At 49.9% G+C, this 19146-nt stretch overlaps 1 protein-coding gene across 1 annotated transcript in view; it reads left to right on the forward strand.

Annotated features, from left to right (window-relative positions):
- The window catches only part of LOC132777129 (rho-related BTB domain-containing protein 2-like), a 50721-nt gene extending 31826 nt beyond the window's left edge, over positions 1–18895 (forward strand). The window contains exons 7-10 of the mRNA XM_067468466.1: positions 1987–2137; positions 5139–5227; positions 8993–9098; positions 17386–18895. Of these exons, the coding sequence (XP_067324567.1) occupies positions 1987–2137; positions 5139–5227; positions 8993–9098; positions 17386–17561 (522 nt within the window). The 3' untranslated portion in view covers positions 17562–18895. The remainder of the gene's footprint in view (positions 1–1986; positions 2138–5138; positions 5228–8992; positions 9099–17385) is intronic.
- Positions 18896–19146: the final 251 nt, after the last annotated feature.

Here is a 19146-nt window from a genome sequence, read left to right on the forward strand (position 1 = left end):
TTATTATTATTATTATTATTATTATTATTATGTTCAGCAGTGGAACTCTCTGCTCCAGAGTCCAGTGAGACTCCTTTTTTGGAGGCTCGGAAGCAGAGGCTGGATGTCCATCTGATTCTATCATTATATTATTATTATTATTATTATTATATTATGTTCAGCAGTGGAACCCTCTGCCCCAGAGTCCGGTGGAGACTCCTTCTTTGGAGGCTCGGAAGTAGAGCTGGATGGCCATCTGTCAGGAGTGCTCTGAATGCAATTTTCTTGCTTCTTGGCAGAATGGGGTTGAACTGATGGCCCACGAGGTCTCTTCCAACTCTAGGATTCTATTATCAGATTCTATTATTATCAGGTCTCTTCCAACTCTAGGATTCTATAATATCATTATCATTATTACTATTATTATTATTATTATTATTATTATTTTGTTCAGCAGCGGAACTATGTGCTCCAGAGTCTGGTGGAGACTCCTTTAGAGTCTCAGAAGCAGAGGCTGGATGGCCATCTGATTCTATCATTCTATTATTATTATTATGTTCAGCAGTGGAACTTTCTGCTCCAGAGTCCGGCGGAGACTCCTTTGGTGGATCAGAAGCAGAGGCTGGATGGCCATCTGTCAGGGGTGCTTTGAATGCAATTTTCCTGCTTCTTGGCAGAATGGGGTTGGACTGGATGGCTCACCAGGTCTCTTCCAACTCTAGGAGTCTATTATCGTTGTTGTTGTTGTTATGTTCAGCAGTGGAACTCTCTGCTCCGGAGTCCGGTGGAGACACCTTCTTTGGAGGCTTGGAAGCAGAGGCTGGATGGTCATCTGATTCTATCATTCTATTATTATTATTATTATTATTATTATTATTATTATCTTCAGCAGTAGAACTCTCTGCTCCAGAGTCTGGTGGAGACTCCTTAGAATCATAGAATCATAGAATCAAAGAGTTGGAAGAGACCTCATGGGCCATCCAGTCCAACCCCATTCTGCCAAGAAGCAGGAATATTGCATTCAAATCACCCCTGACAGATGACCATCCAGCCCCTGTTTAAAAGCTTCCAAAAAAGGAGCCTCCACCACACTCACTCCGGGGCAGAGAGTTCCACTGCTGAACGGCTCTCACAGTCAGGAAGTTCTTCCTCGTGTTCAGATGGAATCTCCTCTCTTGTAGTTTGAAGCTATTGTTCCATTATGTCCTAGTCTCCAAGGAAGCAGAAAGGAAGCTTGCTCCCTCCTCCTCCCTGTGGCTTCCTCTCACATATTTATACATGGCTATCATATCCCCTCTCAGCCTTCTCTTCTTCAGGCTAAACATGCCCAGCTCCTTAAGCCGCTCCTCATAGGGCTTGTTCTCCAGACCCTTGATCTGCTCCCTCCTCCCTGTGGCTTCCTCTCACATATTTATACATGGCTATCATATCCCCTCTCAGCCTTCTCTTCTTCAGGCTAAACATGCCCAGCTCCTTAAGCCGCTCCTCATAGGGCTTGTTCTCCAGACCCTTGATCTGCTCCCTCCTCCCTGTGGCTTCCTCTCACATATTTATACATGGCTATCATATCCCCTCTCAGCCTTCTCTTCTTCAGGCTAAACATGCCCAACTCCTTAAGCCGCTCCTCATAGGGCTTGTTCTCCAGACCCTTGATCTGCTCCCTCCTCCCTGTGGCTTCCTCTCACATATTTATACATGGCTCTCATCATACCCCCTCTCAGCCTTCTCTTCTTCAGGCTAAACATGCCCAGCTCCTTAAGCCGCTCCTCATAGGGCTTGTTCTCCAGACCTCTTTGGAGGCTTGGAAGCAGAGGCTGGATGGCCATTCTATCATTCTATTATTGATTTATTGTAAACTGTCTTTTTCTATGTTGTTGTACACCGCCACGAATCGCCCTAGGGCTGAGAGCGGCGGTTAATAAGTGCAAGTAATAAATAAATAAATAAATAATAAATTATTATTATTATTATTATTATTATTATTATTATTATTATTATTATCTTCAGGTCCCTCTTCCGGGCACCAACTGTGCCTGCCTCCGTGCGGTGCTGGAGTTCCTCTACACGGGCCACTTTGTGCCCACTCCGGACCTGGACGCCATGGAGCTGCTGGTGCTGACCAACCGCCTCTGCTTGACCCGTTTGCAGGCCTTGACCGGTGAGTCCAGGGACCCAAGATATGTGTTGGGGTGGAATTGGGACGTGGCAGTCGCAGCCCCACACCACATCCCCTCCCCAATGTCCTGCTGCTGGACCGGCCAATCTATCTGACCGCTTCCTGCCTGGAGGCCTCTTACATAAGCTGCCAATAAGATAGCGAGGAGGGCGGTGGGGACACAGCGTCCCTGTAATCAATTTGTCCCAGGGACTTGTTTTGGCTTGCCAGCAGCACAGTCAAAAACAAAAGGGTGGCGTGGGGGGGGGGGGGGGTGGGGGGGGGTATTAATCTCCGTTGGAGTACTGAACAAGCCAATTGAATCCCAGAGCCATTGGACCCATCCATAAGGCTTGCTGGTGTGATTGTGGTGGGCAAAGGGACCTCTGAGCATCCCCAGAGTGCACCCAGCATTCCATGCACTTGACTTCCGACAAGAGGATGGTTTGCTAGTCACTCAGCCAACTTTCCCCCATGTTTGCGATTGATTTTTCATTGCATTGTTTTGTTTTGTTTTATTTTGCTTTGTTTTACTGTATTCCTAAGTTTTGCTTTTGGTTTATTTTGTATTTTGCTGTAATGTATTTCTGGGCATGGGTATAAATAAAGATTATTATTATTACTAGCTGTACCTGCCTCTTTCTCTCCTTCTTTCCTTCCCTCCCTTTCCTTCCTTCCTTCCGCCCTTCTTTACTTCTTTCCTTCCTCCCCCTTTTCTTTTCCTTCCTTTTCTCTCTCCTTTCTTCCTTCTCTACCTCTTTCCTTCCTTCCTTCCTTCTCTTTTCTTCCTTCCTTCCTTCCTTCCTTACTTCTTTCCTTCCTCCCCTTTTTCTTCTCCTTCCTTTTGTCTCTCCTTTCTTCCTTCTCTACCTCCTTCCTTCCTTCCTTCCTTCCTTTCTTCCTTCCTTCCTTCTCTTTTCTTCTTTCCTTCCTTCCTTCCTTACTTCTTTCCTTCCTCCCCCTTTTCTTTTCCTTCCTTTTCTCTCTCCTTTCTTCCTTCTCTACCTCCTTCCTTCCTTCCCTTTTCTTCTTTCCTTCCTTCCTTCTTTACTTCTTTCCTTCCTCCTCCTTTTCTTTTCCTTCCTTTTCTCTCTCCTTTCTTCCTTCTCTACCTCTTTCCTTCCTTCCTTCCTTCCTTCCTTCTCTTTTCTTCTTTCCTTCCTTCCTTCCTTCCTTCCTTCTTTATTTCTTTCCTTCCTCCCCCTTTTCTTTTCCTTCCTTTTCTCTCTCCTTTCTTCCTTCTCTACCTCCTTCCTTCCCTCCCTCTTTCTTTCCTTCCTTCCTTCCTTCCTTCTTTACTTCTTTCCTTCCTCCCCCTTTTCTTTTCCTTCCTTTTCTCTCTCCTTTCTTCCTTCTCTACCTCTTTCCTTCCTTCCTTCTATTTTCTTCTTTCCTTCCTTCCTTCTTTACTTCTTTCCTTCCTCCCCCTTTTCTTTTCCTTCCTTTTGTCTCTCTTTTCTTCCTTCTCTACCTCCTTCCTTCCTTCCTTCCTTCCTTCCTTCCTTCCTTCCTTCCTTCTCTTTTCTTCTTTCCTTCCTTCCGTCCTTACTTCTTTCCTTCCTCCCCCTTTTCTTTTCCTTCCTTTCTTCCTTCTCTACCTCTTTCCTTCCTTCCTTCTTTCTCTTTTCTTCTTTCCTTCCTTCCTTCCTTCCTTCCTTCTTTACTTCTTTCCTTCCTCCCCATTTTCTTTTCCTTCCTTTTGTCTCTCCTTTCTTCCTTCTCTACCTCTTTCCTTCCTTCTCTTTTCTTCTTTCCTTCCTTCCTTCTTTACTTCTTTCCTTCCTCCCCCTTTTCTTTTCCTTCCTTTTCTCTCTCCTTTCTTCCTTCTCTACCTCCTTCCTTCCCTCCCTCTTTCTTTCCTTCCTTCCTTCCTTCCTTCTTTACTTCTTTCCTTCCTCCCCCTTTTCTTTTCCTTCCTTTTCTCTCTCCTTTCTTCCTTCTCTACCTCTTTCCTTCCTTCCTTCTATTTTCTTCTTTCCTTCCTTCCTTCTTTACTTCTTTCATTCCTCCCCCTTTTCTTTTCCTTCCTTTTCTCTCTCCTTTCTTCCTTCTCTACCTCCTTCCTTCCTTCCTTCCTTCCTTCTCTTTTCTTCCTTCCTTCCTTCCTTCCTTCTTTATTTCTTTCCTTCCTCCCCCTTTTCTTTTCCTTCCTTTTCTCTCTCCTTTCTTCCTTCTCTACCTCTTTCCTTCCTTCCTTCCTTCCTTCCTTCCTTCCTTCCTTCCTTCCTTCCTTCTCTTTTCCTTCCTTCCTTCCTTCCTTCCTTCCTTCCTTCCTTCTTTACTTCTTTACTTCCTCCCCCTTTTCTTTTCCTTCCTTTTCTCTCTCCTTTCTTCCTTCTCTACCTCTTTCCTTCCTTCCTTCTCTTTTCTTCTTTCCTTCTGTCCTTCTTTACTTCTTTCCTTCCTCCCCCTTTTCTTTTCCTTCCTTTTGTCTCTCCTTTCTTCCTTCTTCTACCTCTTTCCTTCCTTTCTTCCCTTTTTCCTTCCATCCTTCCTTCTCTTTCCTTCCCTCTTTCTCTCCCTTTCCCCCCTTCCTTTGCTCCCCCTTTCCTTCCCTTTTTTCTTTCCTTCTCTCCTTCCTTCCTTCTCTACCTCTTTCCCTCCCCCCTTTTTCTTTTCCTTTCTCTCCTTTCTTCTATATCTCTTTCGTTCCTTCCTTCCTTCTGTTTGCTTCCATGCTTCCTTCTCTCTCTCTCTCTCTCTCTTTCTCCCTTTCCTTCCTTCCTTTTCTGTATCATCATTTAGCTTTTTGTCATTTAGTTTTTGGGGTTTTTTGAGTCCTTTCTGCTGGTTTTTTTCTTGGCCACTCATTGGTCTGTTAGAGGTATAGTGTCCAAATGTTGTGTCAATTCGTCCAATGGTTTTTGAGTTATGTTAATCCCACAAACGAACATTACATTTTTGTTTATATAGATTATTATTATTATTATTATTATTATTATTATTATTATTATTATTATTATTAGCCAAGCTGAGGCCTTTCCTCTGGTATCTCCTTTTCCAGAGCAGTACGCGGTGGACGAGCTTGTGCACGCCAGCCTGCAGCAGGTGGAGATAGACGCCCAAGTCATCCTCTACCTGGAGATGACACAGGTAGGAAGTCGGGAACACACTGTCGTTGCCTCCTGCTAGGTATCAACTTGTGGGGCATCACTGAGATCTCTCTGGAGGCTCAATTGGTGGTCATCTTGGTGGCTGCCTCCTTTCAGCATGGCCTTTGAAATAGGCCCACAGCCTATGGAGGTACATGGGAGGGGAGAGCCATGCACACCTGTCTGCCAGGTCTGTCAGGGCAGGGGGCATGTTCTACAATCCTTCCTCTGTCTTTGCTGGAGGTTTAGCACAGCTGGTAAATCATCAGCAACTATAAGATCTACCAACCGAAAGGTTGCAAGTTCGAAGCCCTGGGTCAGCATGAGCAGCTGACCGTCAGCCCTGCTCACTGTTTACCTAATCAGTTCGGAAACAGCTTTAGCTGTAGAGAAATTAGGTACCGCTAAAAGCGGGGGAGGTGTTTTACAACATTAAAAAGGATCAGAAAATGCTGGAATGAGGAAGTCCTGAGAGCTCTTCGTCATAGACGATGGAGCGACAGCACCTCCTGTGCACTCAAATCCAACCGTCCATGGCATTGAAACAGTACACCTTCTGTTCTGTCTGTGCACTATGTATACAAACGGCATTGAATGTTTGTCGTGTACATGTAAGCACCGGGATTGTGGTGCTTACATGTACACGACTGTACATGTAAGCACCGGGATTGTAAGCACCGGGATTGTGGCTCAGCTGGCTGAGTGTCAGCTGTATTAAGATCACTCTGACCAAAAGGTCATGAGTTCGAGGCCAGCCCGGGCTGGAGTGGGTGTCCAGCCATTGTGTAGCCCATTGTCGACCTTTGCAACCCGAAAGACAGTTGCATCTGTCAAGTAGGAAAATAAGGTACCACCTTAAAGTGTGGGAGGCTGAATTTAACTAATTTATGAGGCCATAAAGAAAGAAGACTCCGGGGAATGTGGAATGCGGAAGAACTTCATCAGTGTCGTTGATGGACGATGAAAAGCAGCAGCTCCCCCGGCGGCCAGAAAAAAGTTAAATAGCCTTGGTGTATTTGTCTGTATTTGTTGTCTGTCAAACTGGCATTGAATGTTTGCCATATATGTGTTTACTGTAATCCGCCCTGAGTCCCCTGCGGGGTGAGAAGGGCGGAATATAAGAACTGTAAATAAATAAATAAATAATAAATGTAGTGTGATCCGCCCTGAGTCCCCTTCAGGGTGAGAAGGGCAGAATATAAATAAAGTATTATTATTATTATTATTATTATTATTATTACTACTACTATTATTATTACTACTACTAGCCGTCCCCTGCCACGTGTTGCTGTGGCCCCTCTAGTGGTCATGGGGGTTCTGTGTGGTAGGTTTGGCCCAATTCTATTGTTGGTGGGGTTCAGGATGCTGAACCCCACTCCACCCTGAGTCCCCCTTAGGGGGTTGAGAAGGGTGGGGTAGAAATGCTCTAAATAAATAAATAAATAAATAAATAAATGCTCTGTGATTCTAGGTGAACTATAAATCCCAGCAACTGCAACTCCCAAATGTCAATATTCTATTTTCCCCAAACTCCAGCAATGTTCACATTTGGGCATATTGAGTATTTATGTAGAGTTTGGTCCAGATCCATCATTGTTTGAGTCCACTGGATGTAGGTGAACTACAACTCCCAAACTCAAGGTCAATGCCCACCAAACCCTTCTAGTGTTTTTTGTTGGTCATGGGAGTCTTGTGTGCCACATTTGGTTCAATCCCATCACTGATGGAGTTCAGAATGATCTTTGATTGTAAGTAAACTATAAGTCCCAAGACCTACAACTCCCAAATGACAAAATCAATTTTTTTGAGTGAAGGACATAGATTGGGATGTTAGGTGTCCTGTGTCCAAATTTGGTATCGATTCGTCCAGTGGTTTTCGAGTTCTGTTAATCCCACAAACGAACATTACATTTTTATTTGTATACTAGCTGTACCCTGCCATGCGTTGCTGTGGCCTATAGTAAATCTTTTCAAAGTAGAGGTAGATATCTGGACTATTATGAAAGAGAGGTACCTACCTATTCCTTCTCCCTTTTTCTCCCCCTTTCTCTCCTTTCTTCTTTCTCTACCTCTTTCTTTCTTTCTTTCCTTCTTTCGCTCCTTGGTTTCATCCTTCTCTCTTTCCTTCATTCCCTCCCCCTTTCTTCCTTTGCCTCCTTTCTTCCCTCCATGTTTCCTTCTTTCATTTTTTATTTCCTTTTCTCCTTCCTTCTTTACTTCTTTCCTGCCTTTCCTTCCTTTTATTTTTCTTTCCTTTCTACTTTCTCTTCTTCCTTCCTTCGGTACCTCTTTCTTTCCTGCCTTCCCTCCTTCCTTTCTTCCTTCCCATTGCTTACCAAACCCTTCTCGTGCTTTATGTTGGATCTTGGGAGTCCTACCTCCCCTTTCCCTGCCACGCGTTGCTGTGGCCCACCTTACCTCCCTCTTTCTCTCCATCTTTCCCTCATTCCCTTTTCTTCTTTCCTTCTTTTTTTCCTTCCTTCTCTTCCTCTTTCCTTCTTCCTTTTTTCTTTTCCTTCCCTTTCTCTTTCTTCCTTCTCTGCCTCTTTTCTTCCTTCCTTCCTGTGGTTTTTGTTTCCATTCTTCCTTTTGTCTGTCCTTCTCCCCCCCCTTTCTCTTTCTTTTCTTCCTTTGCTCCTCTTTCCTTCCTTTTCTGTCCTTCTCTCCTTCCTTCCTTCTCTTCCTCTTTCCTTCTTCCCTTTTTCTTTTCCTTCCCTTTCTCTTTCTTCCTTCTCTGCCTCTTTCCTTTCTTCCTTCCTTTGGTTTTTGTTTCCATTCTTCCTTTTGTCTGTCCTTCCTTTCCCCTATTTCTCTTTCTTTCTCTTCTTCCTTTGCTCCTCTTTCCTTCCTTTTCTTTCCTTATCCTCTTCCTTCTTTCTCTACCCATTTCTTTCCATCCCTCTTCATTTCCTCTTTCTCTCTTTTCTTCCTTCTCTACCTCTTTCCTTCACTCTTTGCTTCCATGTTTCCTTCTCTGCTTCCTTCCTTCCTTCAATGTTTTTCCTCTTCCTTGATTGGGCCCGCCGCGGCGAAGGAAGGGGGCATGTCTTACCGGAGGGGGGTGGGAGGAGGGAAGGATTGACTCAGGGAGGGAAGGGGGGGCGAAGGAAGGGGGCGTGTCGCGTGGGCGGGGTAAGATGAAGGAGGGGGAGGAGGGTTGTTTTTGACAGGGCGGGAAGCGGCATGGTGGGGCTTGGAGTGGACAGGGCTTCTTTGGAGGCGGCGTGTTGTGACGTGATCGTGTGGGGCGGGCAGGGGGAGGGCGGGGTGTGTTCGTGGGGGCGGGGTGATGGAGGATGGGGGCGTGGCTTGTGCGGAGGGAGCGTTGGCCGGCAGGCAATGTGCGCATGCCAGGGAACTTGCGGCTGGGTGCCATTGCACATGCTCAGTTGTTTTGTCCTTTTGTGAGTATGATGTTGTGTTGTTTTTTATTTTGATTCGATATGTTTGTACCTTGTGGGTTGAGGTATGTGCATGGGAATTTTGGTTAATTTTCGTTGGGGGGTTTTTGAGTTTTGCTGTCCCGTTGGATGCCCCTTACAGATTTATATATATAGATAGATGATGATGATGGTGATGATGATTATTATTATTATTAGAAACACAACAAGATGAGTCCACACAGATACTCTGCTGGCTGTTGTATTGAATCACACGTTGGACACTTCCCAAGTGTCTAGGACTGTGTGATATTATTATTATTATTATTATTATTATTATTATTATTATTATTTGCTCCTCACGGCTGCCGATTCCTCTTCTGCAGTTCCATAACGCCCGCCAGCTGGCTGCTTGGTGCCTCCACTATCTCTGCACCAACTACAACAGCGTCTGTCGGCGGTTCCCCCGCGAAATGAAGTACATGTCTCCAGGTAGGGCTGCACCTCCACGCTTTGGCTAGGCCAAGGGAAGTGACAGGGCAGTGGGCTAGGAGGGAGTTTTGGGGAACCTGGGCAGAGTTTGAAGTATATTCCCTTTTTGTGGAATTGTGGCGCAGCTGGCTGTCAGCTGAATTATAGATCACTTTGGCCAAAAGGTCATGAATCATAGAATCATAGAATTAAAGAGTTGGAAGAGACCTCCTGGGCCATCCAGTCCAACCCCATTCTGCCAAGAAGCAGGAATATTGCATTCAAAGCACCCCTGGCAGATGGCCATCCAGCCCCTGTTTAAAAGCTTCCAAAGAAGGAGCCTCCACCACACTCCGGGGCAGAGAGTTCCAATGCTGAACAGCTCTCACAGTCAGGAAGTTCTTCCTCATGTTCAGATGGAATCTCCTCTCTTGTAGTTTGAAGCCATTGCTCCATTGTGTCCTAGTCTCCAAGGAAGCACAAAACAAGCTTGCTCCCTCCTCCTCCCTGTGGCTTCCTTTCACGTATTTATACATGACTCTCATCATATCTCCTCTCAGCCTTCTCTTCTTCAGGCTAAACATGCCCAGCTCCTTAAGCCGCTCCTCATAGGGCTTGTTCTCCAGACCCTTGATCATTTTAGTCACTCTCCTCTGGACACATTCCAGTTTGTCAATATCTCTCTTGAATTGTGGTGCCCAGAATTGGACACAATATTCCAGGTGTGGTCTAACCCGAGCAGAATAGAGCATGACTTCCCTAGATCTAGACACTATGAGTTCGAAGCCAGCCCGGGTTGGAGTGGGTTTCCAACCAATTGTGTGTAGCCTCTTGTCGACCTTTGCAACCCGAAAGACAGTTGCATCTGTCAAGTAGGAAAATAAGGTACCACCTTAAAAGGTGTGGTAATTGACTAATTTATGAGGCCATAAAGGAGACTCCAGCAAAGCATTCCAGTAGGGAAGCATGCGGGGAATGCGGAAGTACTTCATCAGCGTCACAGATGGACGATGAAAGCGACAGCTCCCCTGGCGGCCAGAAAAAGTTAAATAGCCTCTGTGTATGTCTGTATATGTTTGTATGTCAAAAATTGGCATTGAATGTTTGCCATATATGGGTACGCTGTAATCCGCCCTGAGTCCCCTGTGGGGTGAGAAGGGCGGAATATAAAAACTGTAAATAAATAAATAAATAAATTTTGGGGGTATTTGGCCACCCAGAGTCAAGGGACCCAGACTGCTAATGCACCCACTTTCCCTGTTTCTCCACCCCAAATTTCCTGCTTCTTGGCAGAATGGGGTTGGACTGGATGGCCCTCCAGGTCTCTTCCAACTCTGGGATTCTATGATTCTATAATCAAAGCACTCCTGATGGATGGCCATCGAGCCTCTGCTTAACTATAGAGTGGCCAGGGAGGGTGGCACATGGACCAGGTGAGGGTTGGGTGCTTAGGGATGCCACTCACCTGGTCGGATGGCCCTCCAGGTCTCTTCCGATTCTAGGATTCTATAATCAAAGCACTCCTGATGGATGGCCATCGAGCCTCTGCTTAACTCTAGAGTGGCCAGGGAGGGTGGCACATGGACCAGGTGAGGGTTGGGTGCTTAGGGATGCCACTCACCTGGTCGGATGGCCCTCCAGGTCTCTTCCAACTCTAGGATTCTAGGATTCTATAATCAAAGCACTCCTGATGGATGCCCATCGAGCCTCTGCTTAACACTAGAGTGGCCAGGGAGGGTGGCACATGGGCCAGGTGAGGGTTGGGTGCTTAGGGATGCCACTCACCTGGTCGGATGGCCCTCCAGGTCTCTTCCAACTCTAGGATTCTATAATCAAAGCACTCCTGATGGATGGCCATTGAGCCTCTGCTTAACTATAGAGTGGCCAGGGAGGGTGGCACATGGGCCAGGTGAGGGTTGGGTGCTTAGGGATGCCACTCACCTGGTCGGATGGCCCTCCAGGTCTCTTCCAACACTAGGATTCTATGATTCTATAATCAAAGCACTCCTGATGGATGGCCATCGAGGCTCTGCTTAACTCTAGAGTGGCCAGGGAGGGTGGCACATGGACCAGGTGAGGGTTGGGTGCTTAGGGATGCCACTCACCTGGTCGGATGGCCCTCCAGGTCTCTTCCAACTCTAGGATTCTATAATCAAAGCACTCCTGATGGATGGCCATCGAGCCTTTGCTTAACTCTAGAGTGGCCAGGGAGGGTGGCACATGGGGCAGGTGAGGGTTGGGTGCTTAGGGGTGCCACTCACCTGGTCGGATGGCCCTCCAGGTCTCTTCCAACTCTAGGATTGTATAATCAAAGCACTCCTGATGGATGGCCATCGAGCCTCTGCTTAACTATAGAGTGGCCAGGGAGGGTGGCACATGGACCAGGTGAGGGTTGGGTGCTTAGGGATGCCACTCACCTGGTCGGATGGCCCTCCAGGTCTCTTCCAACTCTAGGATTCTAGGATTCTATAATCAAAGCACTCCTGATGGATGGCCATTGAGCCTCTGCTTAAATATAGAGTGGCCAGGGAAGGTGGCACATGGACCAGGTGAGGGTTGGGTGCTTAGGGATGCCACTCACCTGGTCGGATGGCCCTCCAGGTCTCTTCCAACTCTAGGATTCTAAGATTCTATAATCAAAGCACTCCTGATGGATGGCCATTGAGCCTCTGCTTAAATATAGAGTGGCCAGGGAGGGTGGCACATGGACCAGGTGAGGGTTGGGTGCTTAGGGATGCCACTCACCTGGTCGGATGGCCCTCCAGGTCTCTTCCAACTCTAGGATTCTATAATCAAAGCACTCCTGATGGATGGCCATTGAGCCTCTGCTTAAATATAGAGTGGCCAGGGAAGGTGGCACATGGACCAGGTGAGGGTTGGGTGCTTAGGGATGCCACTCACCTGGTCGGATGGCCCTCCAGGTCTCTTCCAACTCTAGGATTCTAAGATTCTATAATCAAAGCACTCCTGATGGATGGCCATCGACCCTCTGCTTAACTATAGAGTGGCCAGGGAGGGTGGCACATGGACCAGGTGATGGTTGGGTGCTTAGGGATGCCACTCACCTGGTCGGATGGCCCTCCAGGTCTCTTCCAACTCTAGGATTCTAAGATTCTATAATCAAAGCACTCCTGATTTATGGCCATCGAGCCTCTGCTTAAATATAGAGTGGCCAGGGAGGGTGGCACATGGACCAGGTGAGGGTTGGGTGCTTAGGGATGCCACTCACCTGGTCGGATGGCCCTCCAGGTCTCTCCCAACTCCAGGATTCTAAGATTCTATAATCAAAGCACTCCTGATGGATGGCCATCGAGCCTCTGCTTAACTATAGAGTGGCCAGGGAGGGTGGCACATGGACCAGGTGAGGGTTGGGTGCTTAGGGATGCCACTCACCTGGTCGGATGGCCCTCCAGGTCTCTCCCAACTCCAGGATTCTAAGATTCTATAATCAAAGCACTCCTGATGGATGGCCATCGACCCTCTGCTTAACTATAGAGTGGCCAGGGAGGGTGGCACATGGACCAGGTGATGGTTGGGTGCTTAGGGATGCCACTCACCTGGTCGGATGGCCCTCCAGGTCTCTTCCAACTCTAGGATTCTAAGATTCTATAATCAAAGCACTCCTGATGGATGGCCATCGAGCCTCTGCTTAACTATAGAGTGGCCAGGGAGGGTGGCACATGGACCAGGTGAGGGTTGGGTGCTTAGGGATGCCACTCACCTGGTCGGATGGCCCTCCAGGTCTCTTCCAACTCCAGGATTCTAGGATTCTATAATCAAAGCACTCCTGATGGATGGCCATCGAGCCTCTGCTTAACTATAGAGTGGACAGGGAGGGTGGCACATGGACCAGGTGATGGTTGGGTGCTTAGGGATGCCACTCACCTGGTCGGATGGCCCTCCAGGTCTCTCCCAACTCCAGGATTCTAGGATTCTATAATCAAAGCACTCCTGATGGATGGCCATCGACCCTCTGCTTAACTATAGAGTGGCCAGGGAGGGTGGCACATGGACCAGGTGATGGTTGGGTGCTTAGGGATGCCACTCACCTGGTCGGATGGCCCTCCAGGTCTCTTCCAACTCTAGGATTCTAAGATTCTATAATCAAAGCACTCCTGATGGATGGCCATCGAGCCTCTGCTTAACTATAGAGTGGCCAGGGAGGGTGGCACATGGACCAGGTGATGGTTGGGTGCTTAGGGATGCCACTCACCTGGTCGGATGGCCCTCCAGGTCTCTTCCAACTCTAGGATTCTAAGATTCTATAATCAAAGCACTCCTGATGGATGGCCATCGAGCCTCTGCTTAACTATAGAGTGGCCAGGGAGGGTGGCACATGGACCAGGTGAGGGTTGGGTGCTTAGGGATGCCACTCACCTGGTCGGATGGCCCTCCAGGTCTCTCCCAACTCCAGGATTCTAAGATTCTATAATCAAAGCACTCCTGATGGATGGCCATCGACCCTCTGCTTAACTATAGAGTGGCCAGGGAGGGTGGCACATGGACCAGGTGATGGTTGGGTGCTTAGGGATGCCACTCACCTGGTCGGATGGCCCTCCAGGTCTCTTCCAACTCTAGGATTCTAAGATTCTATAATCAAAGCACTCCTGATGGATGGCCATCGAGCCTCTGCTTAACTATAGAGTGGCCAGGGAGGGTGGCACATGGACCAGGTGAGGGTTGGGTGCTTAGGGATGCCACTCACCTGGTCGGATGGCCCTCCAGGTCTCTTCCAACTCCAGGATTCTAGGATTCTATAATCAAAGCACTCCTGATGGATGGCCATCGAGCCTCTGCTTAACTATAGAGTGGACAGGGAGGGTGGCACATGGACCAGGTGATGGTTGGGTGCTTAGGGATGCCACTCACCTGGTCGGATGGCCCTCCAGGTCTCTCCCAACTCCAGGATTCTAAGATTCTATAATCAAAGCACTCCTGATGGATGGCCATCGACCCTCTGCTTAACTATAGAGTGGCCAGGGAGGGTGGCACATGGACCAGGTGATGGTTGGGTGCTTAGGGATGCCACTCACCTGGTCGGATGGCCCTCCAGGTCTCTCCCAACTCCAGGATTCTAAGATTCTATAATCAAAGCACTCCTGATGGATGGCCATCGACCCTCTGCTTAACTATAGAGTGGCCAGGGAGGGTGGCACATGGACCAGGTGAGGGTTGGGTGCTTAGGGATGCCACTCACCTGGTCGGATGGCCCTCCAGGTCTCTTCCAACTCTAGGATTCTAAGATTCTATAATCAAAGCACTCCTGATGGATGGCCATCGACCCTCTGCTTAACTATAGAGTGGCCAGGGAGGGTGGCACATGGACCAGGTGAGGGTTGGGTGCTTAGGGATGCCACTCACCTGGTCGGATGGCCCTCCAGGTCTCTCCCAACTCCAGGATTCTAAGATTCTATAATCAAAGCACTCCTGATGGATGGCCATCGACCCTCTGCTTAACTATAGAGTGGCCAGGGAGGGTGGCACATGGACCAGGTGATGGTTGGGTGCTTAGGGATGCCACTCACCTGGTCGGATGGCCCTCCAGGTCTCTTCCAACTCTAGGATTCTAAGATTCTATAATCAAAGCACTCCTGATGGATGGCCATCGAGCCTCTGCTTAACTATAGAGTGGCCAGGGAGGGTGGCACATGGACCAGGTGAGGGTTGGGTGCTTAGGGATGCCACTCACCTGGTCGGATGGCCCTCCAGGTCTCTCCCAACTCCAGGATTCTAAGATTCTATAATCAAAGCACTCCTGATGGATGGCCATCGAGCCTCTGCTTAACTATAGAGTGGCCAGGGAGGGTGGCACATGGACCAGGTGATGGTTGGGTGCTTAGGGATGCCACTCACCTGGTCGGATGGCCCTCCAGGTCTCTCCCAACTCCAGGATTCTAAGATTCTATAATCAAAGCACTCCTGATGGATGGCCATCGACCCTCTGCTTAACTATAGAGTGGCCAGGGAGGGTGGCACATGGACCAGGTGATGGTTGGGTGCTTAGGGATGCCACTCACCTGGTCGGATGGCCCTCCAGGTCTCTTCCAACTCTAGGATTCTAAGATTCTATAATCAAAGCACTCCTGATGGATGGCCATCGAGCCTCTGCTTAAATATAGAGTGGCCAGGGAGGGTGGCACATGGACCAGGTGAGGGTTGGGTGCTTAGGGATGCCACTCACCTGGTCGGATGGCCCTCCAGGTCTCTTCCAACTCCAGGATTCTAGGATTCTATAATCAAAGCACTCCTGATGGATGGCCATCGAGCCTCTGCTTAACTATAGAGTGGCCAGGGAGGGTGGCACATGGACCAGGTGAGGGTTGGGTGCTTAGGGATGCCACTCACCTGGTCGGATGGCCCTCCAGGTCTCTCCCAACTCCAGGATTCTAAGATTCTATAATCAAAGCACTCCTGATGGATGGCCATCGAGCCTCTGCTTAACTATAGAGTGGCCAGGGAGGGTGGCACATGGACCAGGTGAGGGTTGGGTGCTTAGGGATGCCACTCACCTGGTCGGATGGCCCTCCAGGTCTCTCCCAACTCCAGGATTCTAAGATTCTATAATCAAAGCACTCCTGATGGATGGCCATCGAGCCTCTGCTTAACTATAGAGTGGCCAGGGAGGGTGGCACATGGACCAGGTGAGGGTTGGGTGCTTAGGGATGCCACTCACCTGGTCGGATGGCCCTCCAGGTCTCTTCCAACTCCAGGATTCTAGGATTCTATAATCAAAGCACTCCTGATGGATGGCCATTGAGCCTCTGCTTAACTATAGAGTGGCCAGGGAGGGTGGCACATGGACCAGGTGAAGGTTGGGTGCTTAGGGATGCCACTCACCTGGTCGGATGGCCCTCCAGGTCTCTTCCAACTCTAGGATTCTAGGATTCTATAATCAAAGCACTCCTGATGGATGGCCATCGAGCCTCTGCTTAACTATAGAGTGGCCAGGGAGGGTGGCACATGGACCAGGTGAGGGTTGGGTGCTTAGGGATGCCACTCACCTGGTCGGATGGCCCTCCAGATCTCTTCCAACTCTAGGATTCTATAATCAAAGCACTCCTGATGGATGGCCATCGAGCCTCTGCTTAACTAGAGTGGCCAGGGAGGGTGGCACATGGGCCAGGTGAGGGTTGGGTGCTTAGGGATGCCACTCACCTGGTCGGATGGCCCTCCAGGTCTCTTCCAACTCTAGGATTCTATAATCAAAGCACTCCTGATGGATGGCCATCGAGCCTCTGCTTAACTATAGAGTGGCCAGGGAGGGTGGCACATGGACCAGGTGAGGGTTGGTGCTTGCGGATGCCACTCACCTGGTCGGATGGCCCTCCAGGTCTCTTCCAACTCTAGGATTTCATGATTCTATAATCAAAGCATTCCTGATGGATGGCCATTGAGCTTCTGCTTAACTATAGAATGGCCAGGGAGGGTGGCACATGGTCCAGGTGAGGGTTGGGTGCTTAGGGATGCCACTCACCTGGTCGGATGGCCCTCCAGGTTCTTCCAACTCTAGGATTCTATAATCAAAGCCCTCCTGATGGATGGCCATCGAGCCTCTGCTTAACTCTAGAGTGGCCAGGGAGGGTGGCACATGGACCAGGTGAGGGTTGGGTGCTTAGGGATGCCACTCACCTGGTCGGATGGCCCTCCAGGTTCTTCCAACTCTAGGATTCTATAATCAAAGCACTCCTGATGGATGGCCATCGAGCCTCTGCTTAACTCTAGAGTGGCCAGGGAAGGTGGCACATGGACCAGGTGAGCGTTGGGTGCTTAGGGATGCCACTCACCTGGTCGGATGGTCCTCCAGGTCTCTTCCAACTCTAGGATTCTATAATCAAAGCACTCCTGATGGATGGCCATCGAGCCTCTGCTTAACTCTAGAGTGGCCAGGGAAGGTGGCACATGGACCAGGTGAGCGTTGGGTGCTTAGGGATGCCACTCACCTGGTCGGATGGTCCTCCAGGTCTCTTCCAACTCTAGGATTCTAGGATTCTATAATCAAAGCACTCCTGATGGATGGCCATCGAGCCTCTGCTTAACTATAGAGTGGCCAGGGAGGGTGGCACATGGACCAGGGGAGGGTTGGTGCTTGGGGATGCCACTCACCTGGTCGGATGGCCCATGAGGTCTCTTCCAACTCTAGGATTCTAAGATTCTATAATCAAAGCACTCCTGATGGATGGCCATCGAGCCTCTGCTTATCTATAGAGTGGCCAGGGAGGGTGGCACATGGACCAGGTGTGGGTTGGGTGCTTAGAGATGCCACTCACCTGGTCTCCCTTTGTTTACCCCCCCTTCCTACAATCTGCAGAGAACCAAGCCTACTTTGAGCGCCACCGCTGGCCCCCCATCTGGTACCTGAAGGAGGAGGACCGCTACCTGCGCCTGCAAAAGGAGCGCGACCTGGAGGAGGAGGCACTACGCAAGCAGCACCCGCGCAGCAAGTGGTGCTTCTGGCGCCCTCATCACACCAGCCACATCTCCTGAGGCCCCCCCCCCCCTTCCGATATCGGAAACGGGGGTGTTATGGGAGGCCAACGCTGCTGTTCGGTCGGCGCCTTTGCTGGCGAGGGTGCTGGCTGGCCGGCAGCGGTTGGGCAGAGGGGGAGACCTGTACCCCTCCCTCTCCATTAGCTATTAAGAGGGGCCCCTGCCTTGTTTACAGTCTCTCCCCCCCAGAAAGACCCCTCCTCCTGGAGTGCCGGCCCTGTGCCTGTTGCTGCCATGCCTTCTTCACTCGTTGTTTACACCCCTGCGCTGATTGTGGGTCCCAATCCACCTCTCTCTCTCTAGTTGCTACCTCTGACCTTAGCAGTATTTTGGTGACTGAGGGAGGGGAGGCCTTTGGGGTGGAGCTGGGGGGGGGGGGGCTGTGACGAGCGAGGGAGGAGGGGGGGCGCTTCGGACGAGGCGCCCGCTGGATCCTGCCCCCTCCCCAAATGGGACTGGATGGAACTGGATTCTTGGTTTGGGGTGAATCGCTGAGCTGTGTGACTCGGACAGGGGAAAAGTGGGGAGGGGGTTTAGGGGGGGCTTTCTTTGCAGAGTCAGTAAGTAAGGGAGGGTGCATGGGGACGTTGGGGCCAAATGGGGCCCTTGACGAGGGGATGGGGTAGAGCAGGTATGGGCAAACTCTGGTCCTCCAGGTGTTTTGGACTTCAACTCCCAGAATTCCTAACAGCCTACCGGCTGTTAGGAATTCTGGGAGTTGAAGTCCAAAACACCTGGAGGGCCAGAGTTTGCCCATACCTGGGGTAGAGTGTCTCTGAAGGCATCTTGGTGTAGACGTTGCTTCCTGTTTTGTGCTTGTCTGCTGTGAGAGGGGGGGTGCGTGCGTGCGTGTGCGCAGAGTGGGACCCCCTCCCCATTTGCCTGCCGACGTCTGTGCCTTGGACACAACACACGCCTCTTCCCGGCACGGGCCACACCTTGGTGCATTAAGGGAAGCGGTGGCCAGGTGTGTGCGTGTGCGTGCGTGCGCGCTTTGGAGAGAGGGGAGGGTCGCCGAGCCCCCCTCCCTTGGGAAATTGCACACACCCAGATAGAAAGGTGTTCCCCCCACCACCACTACCACCACTTTTTTCTAATCCACGCTCCACTTTCCTCGCCCCAAGACCTCAGCCAAGCACAAACCTAACCCGGGGTGGGGGCCCCTTTCGTGGCACTCGCTGTTCTGAAGGGCTTTTGGGTCACGTGCGCCTCTCGTGGGCCGCGTGCACCCACGTTTCTAACCACTGTGAGCTGGGCCTAGCCTCTCCTTTTCTTACACACTTCAGTATTGGACTGTTTTAACCTTTAATAAACGCCTTTTTTGTATTGTGCGCCCGAGTGAGAGTCGGCTCTTTTGGGGGCAAGTAGGGTGGGTGGGCAGTGGCCTGTATGTCCTCATGGGAGCCAGAGGTGGGCAAAGTGTGGCCCTCCCAAGCGGTGGATGGGCACAGCTGGCATGACCAGGAATGACAAGCCTCTAACAGTCCTAGAGAGACCCTCCTGGCTTGCAATCCCACCTTTGCTCAGCCTAGAGAGCCCCCACTTCAGTGTCTTGGGAGGAACTTCTTTCCAGGAAGAGTTT

Source organism: Anolis sagrei, chromosome 5, assembly GCF_037176765.1.
Source record: "Anolis sagrei isolate rAnoSag1 chromosome 5, rAnoSag1.mat, whole genome shotgun sequence".
In the NCBI taxonomy this organism is placed as follows: Eukaryota; Metazoa; Chordata; class Lepidosauria; order Squamata; family Dactyloidae; genus Anolis; species Anolis sagrei.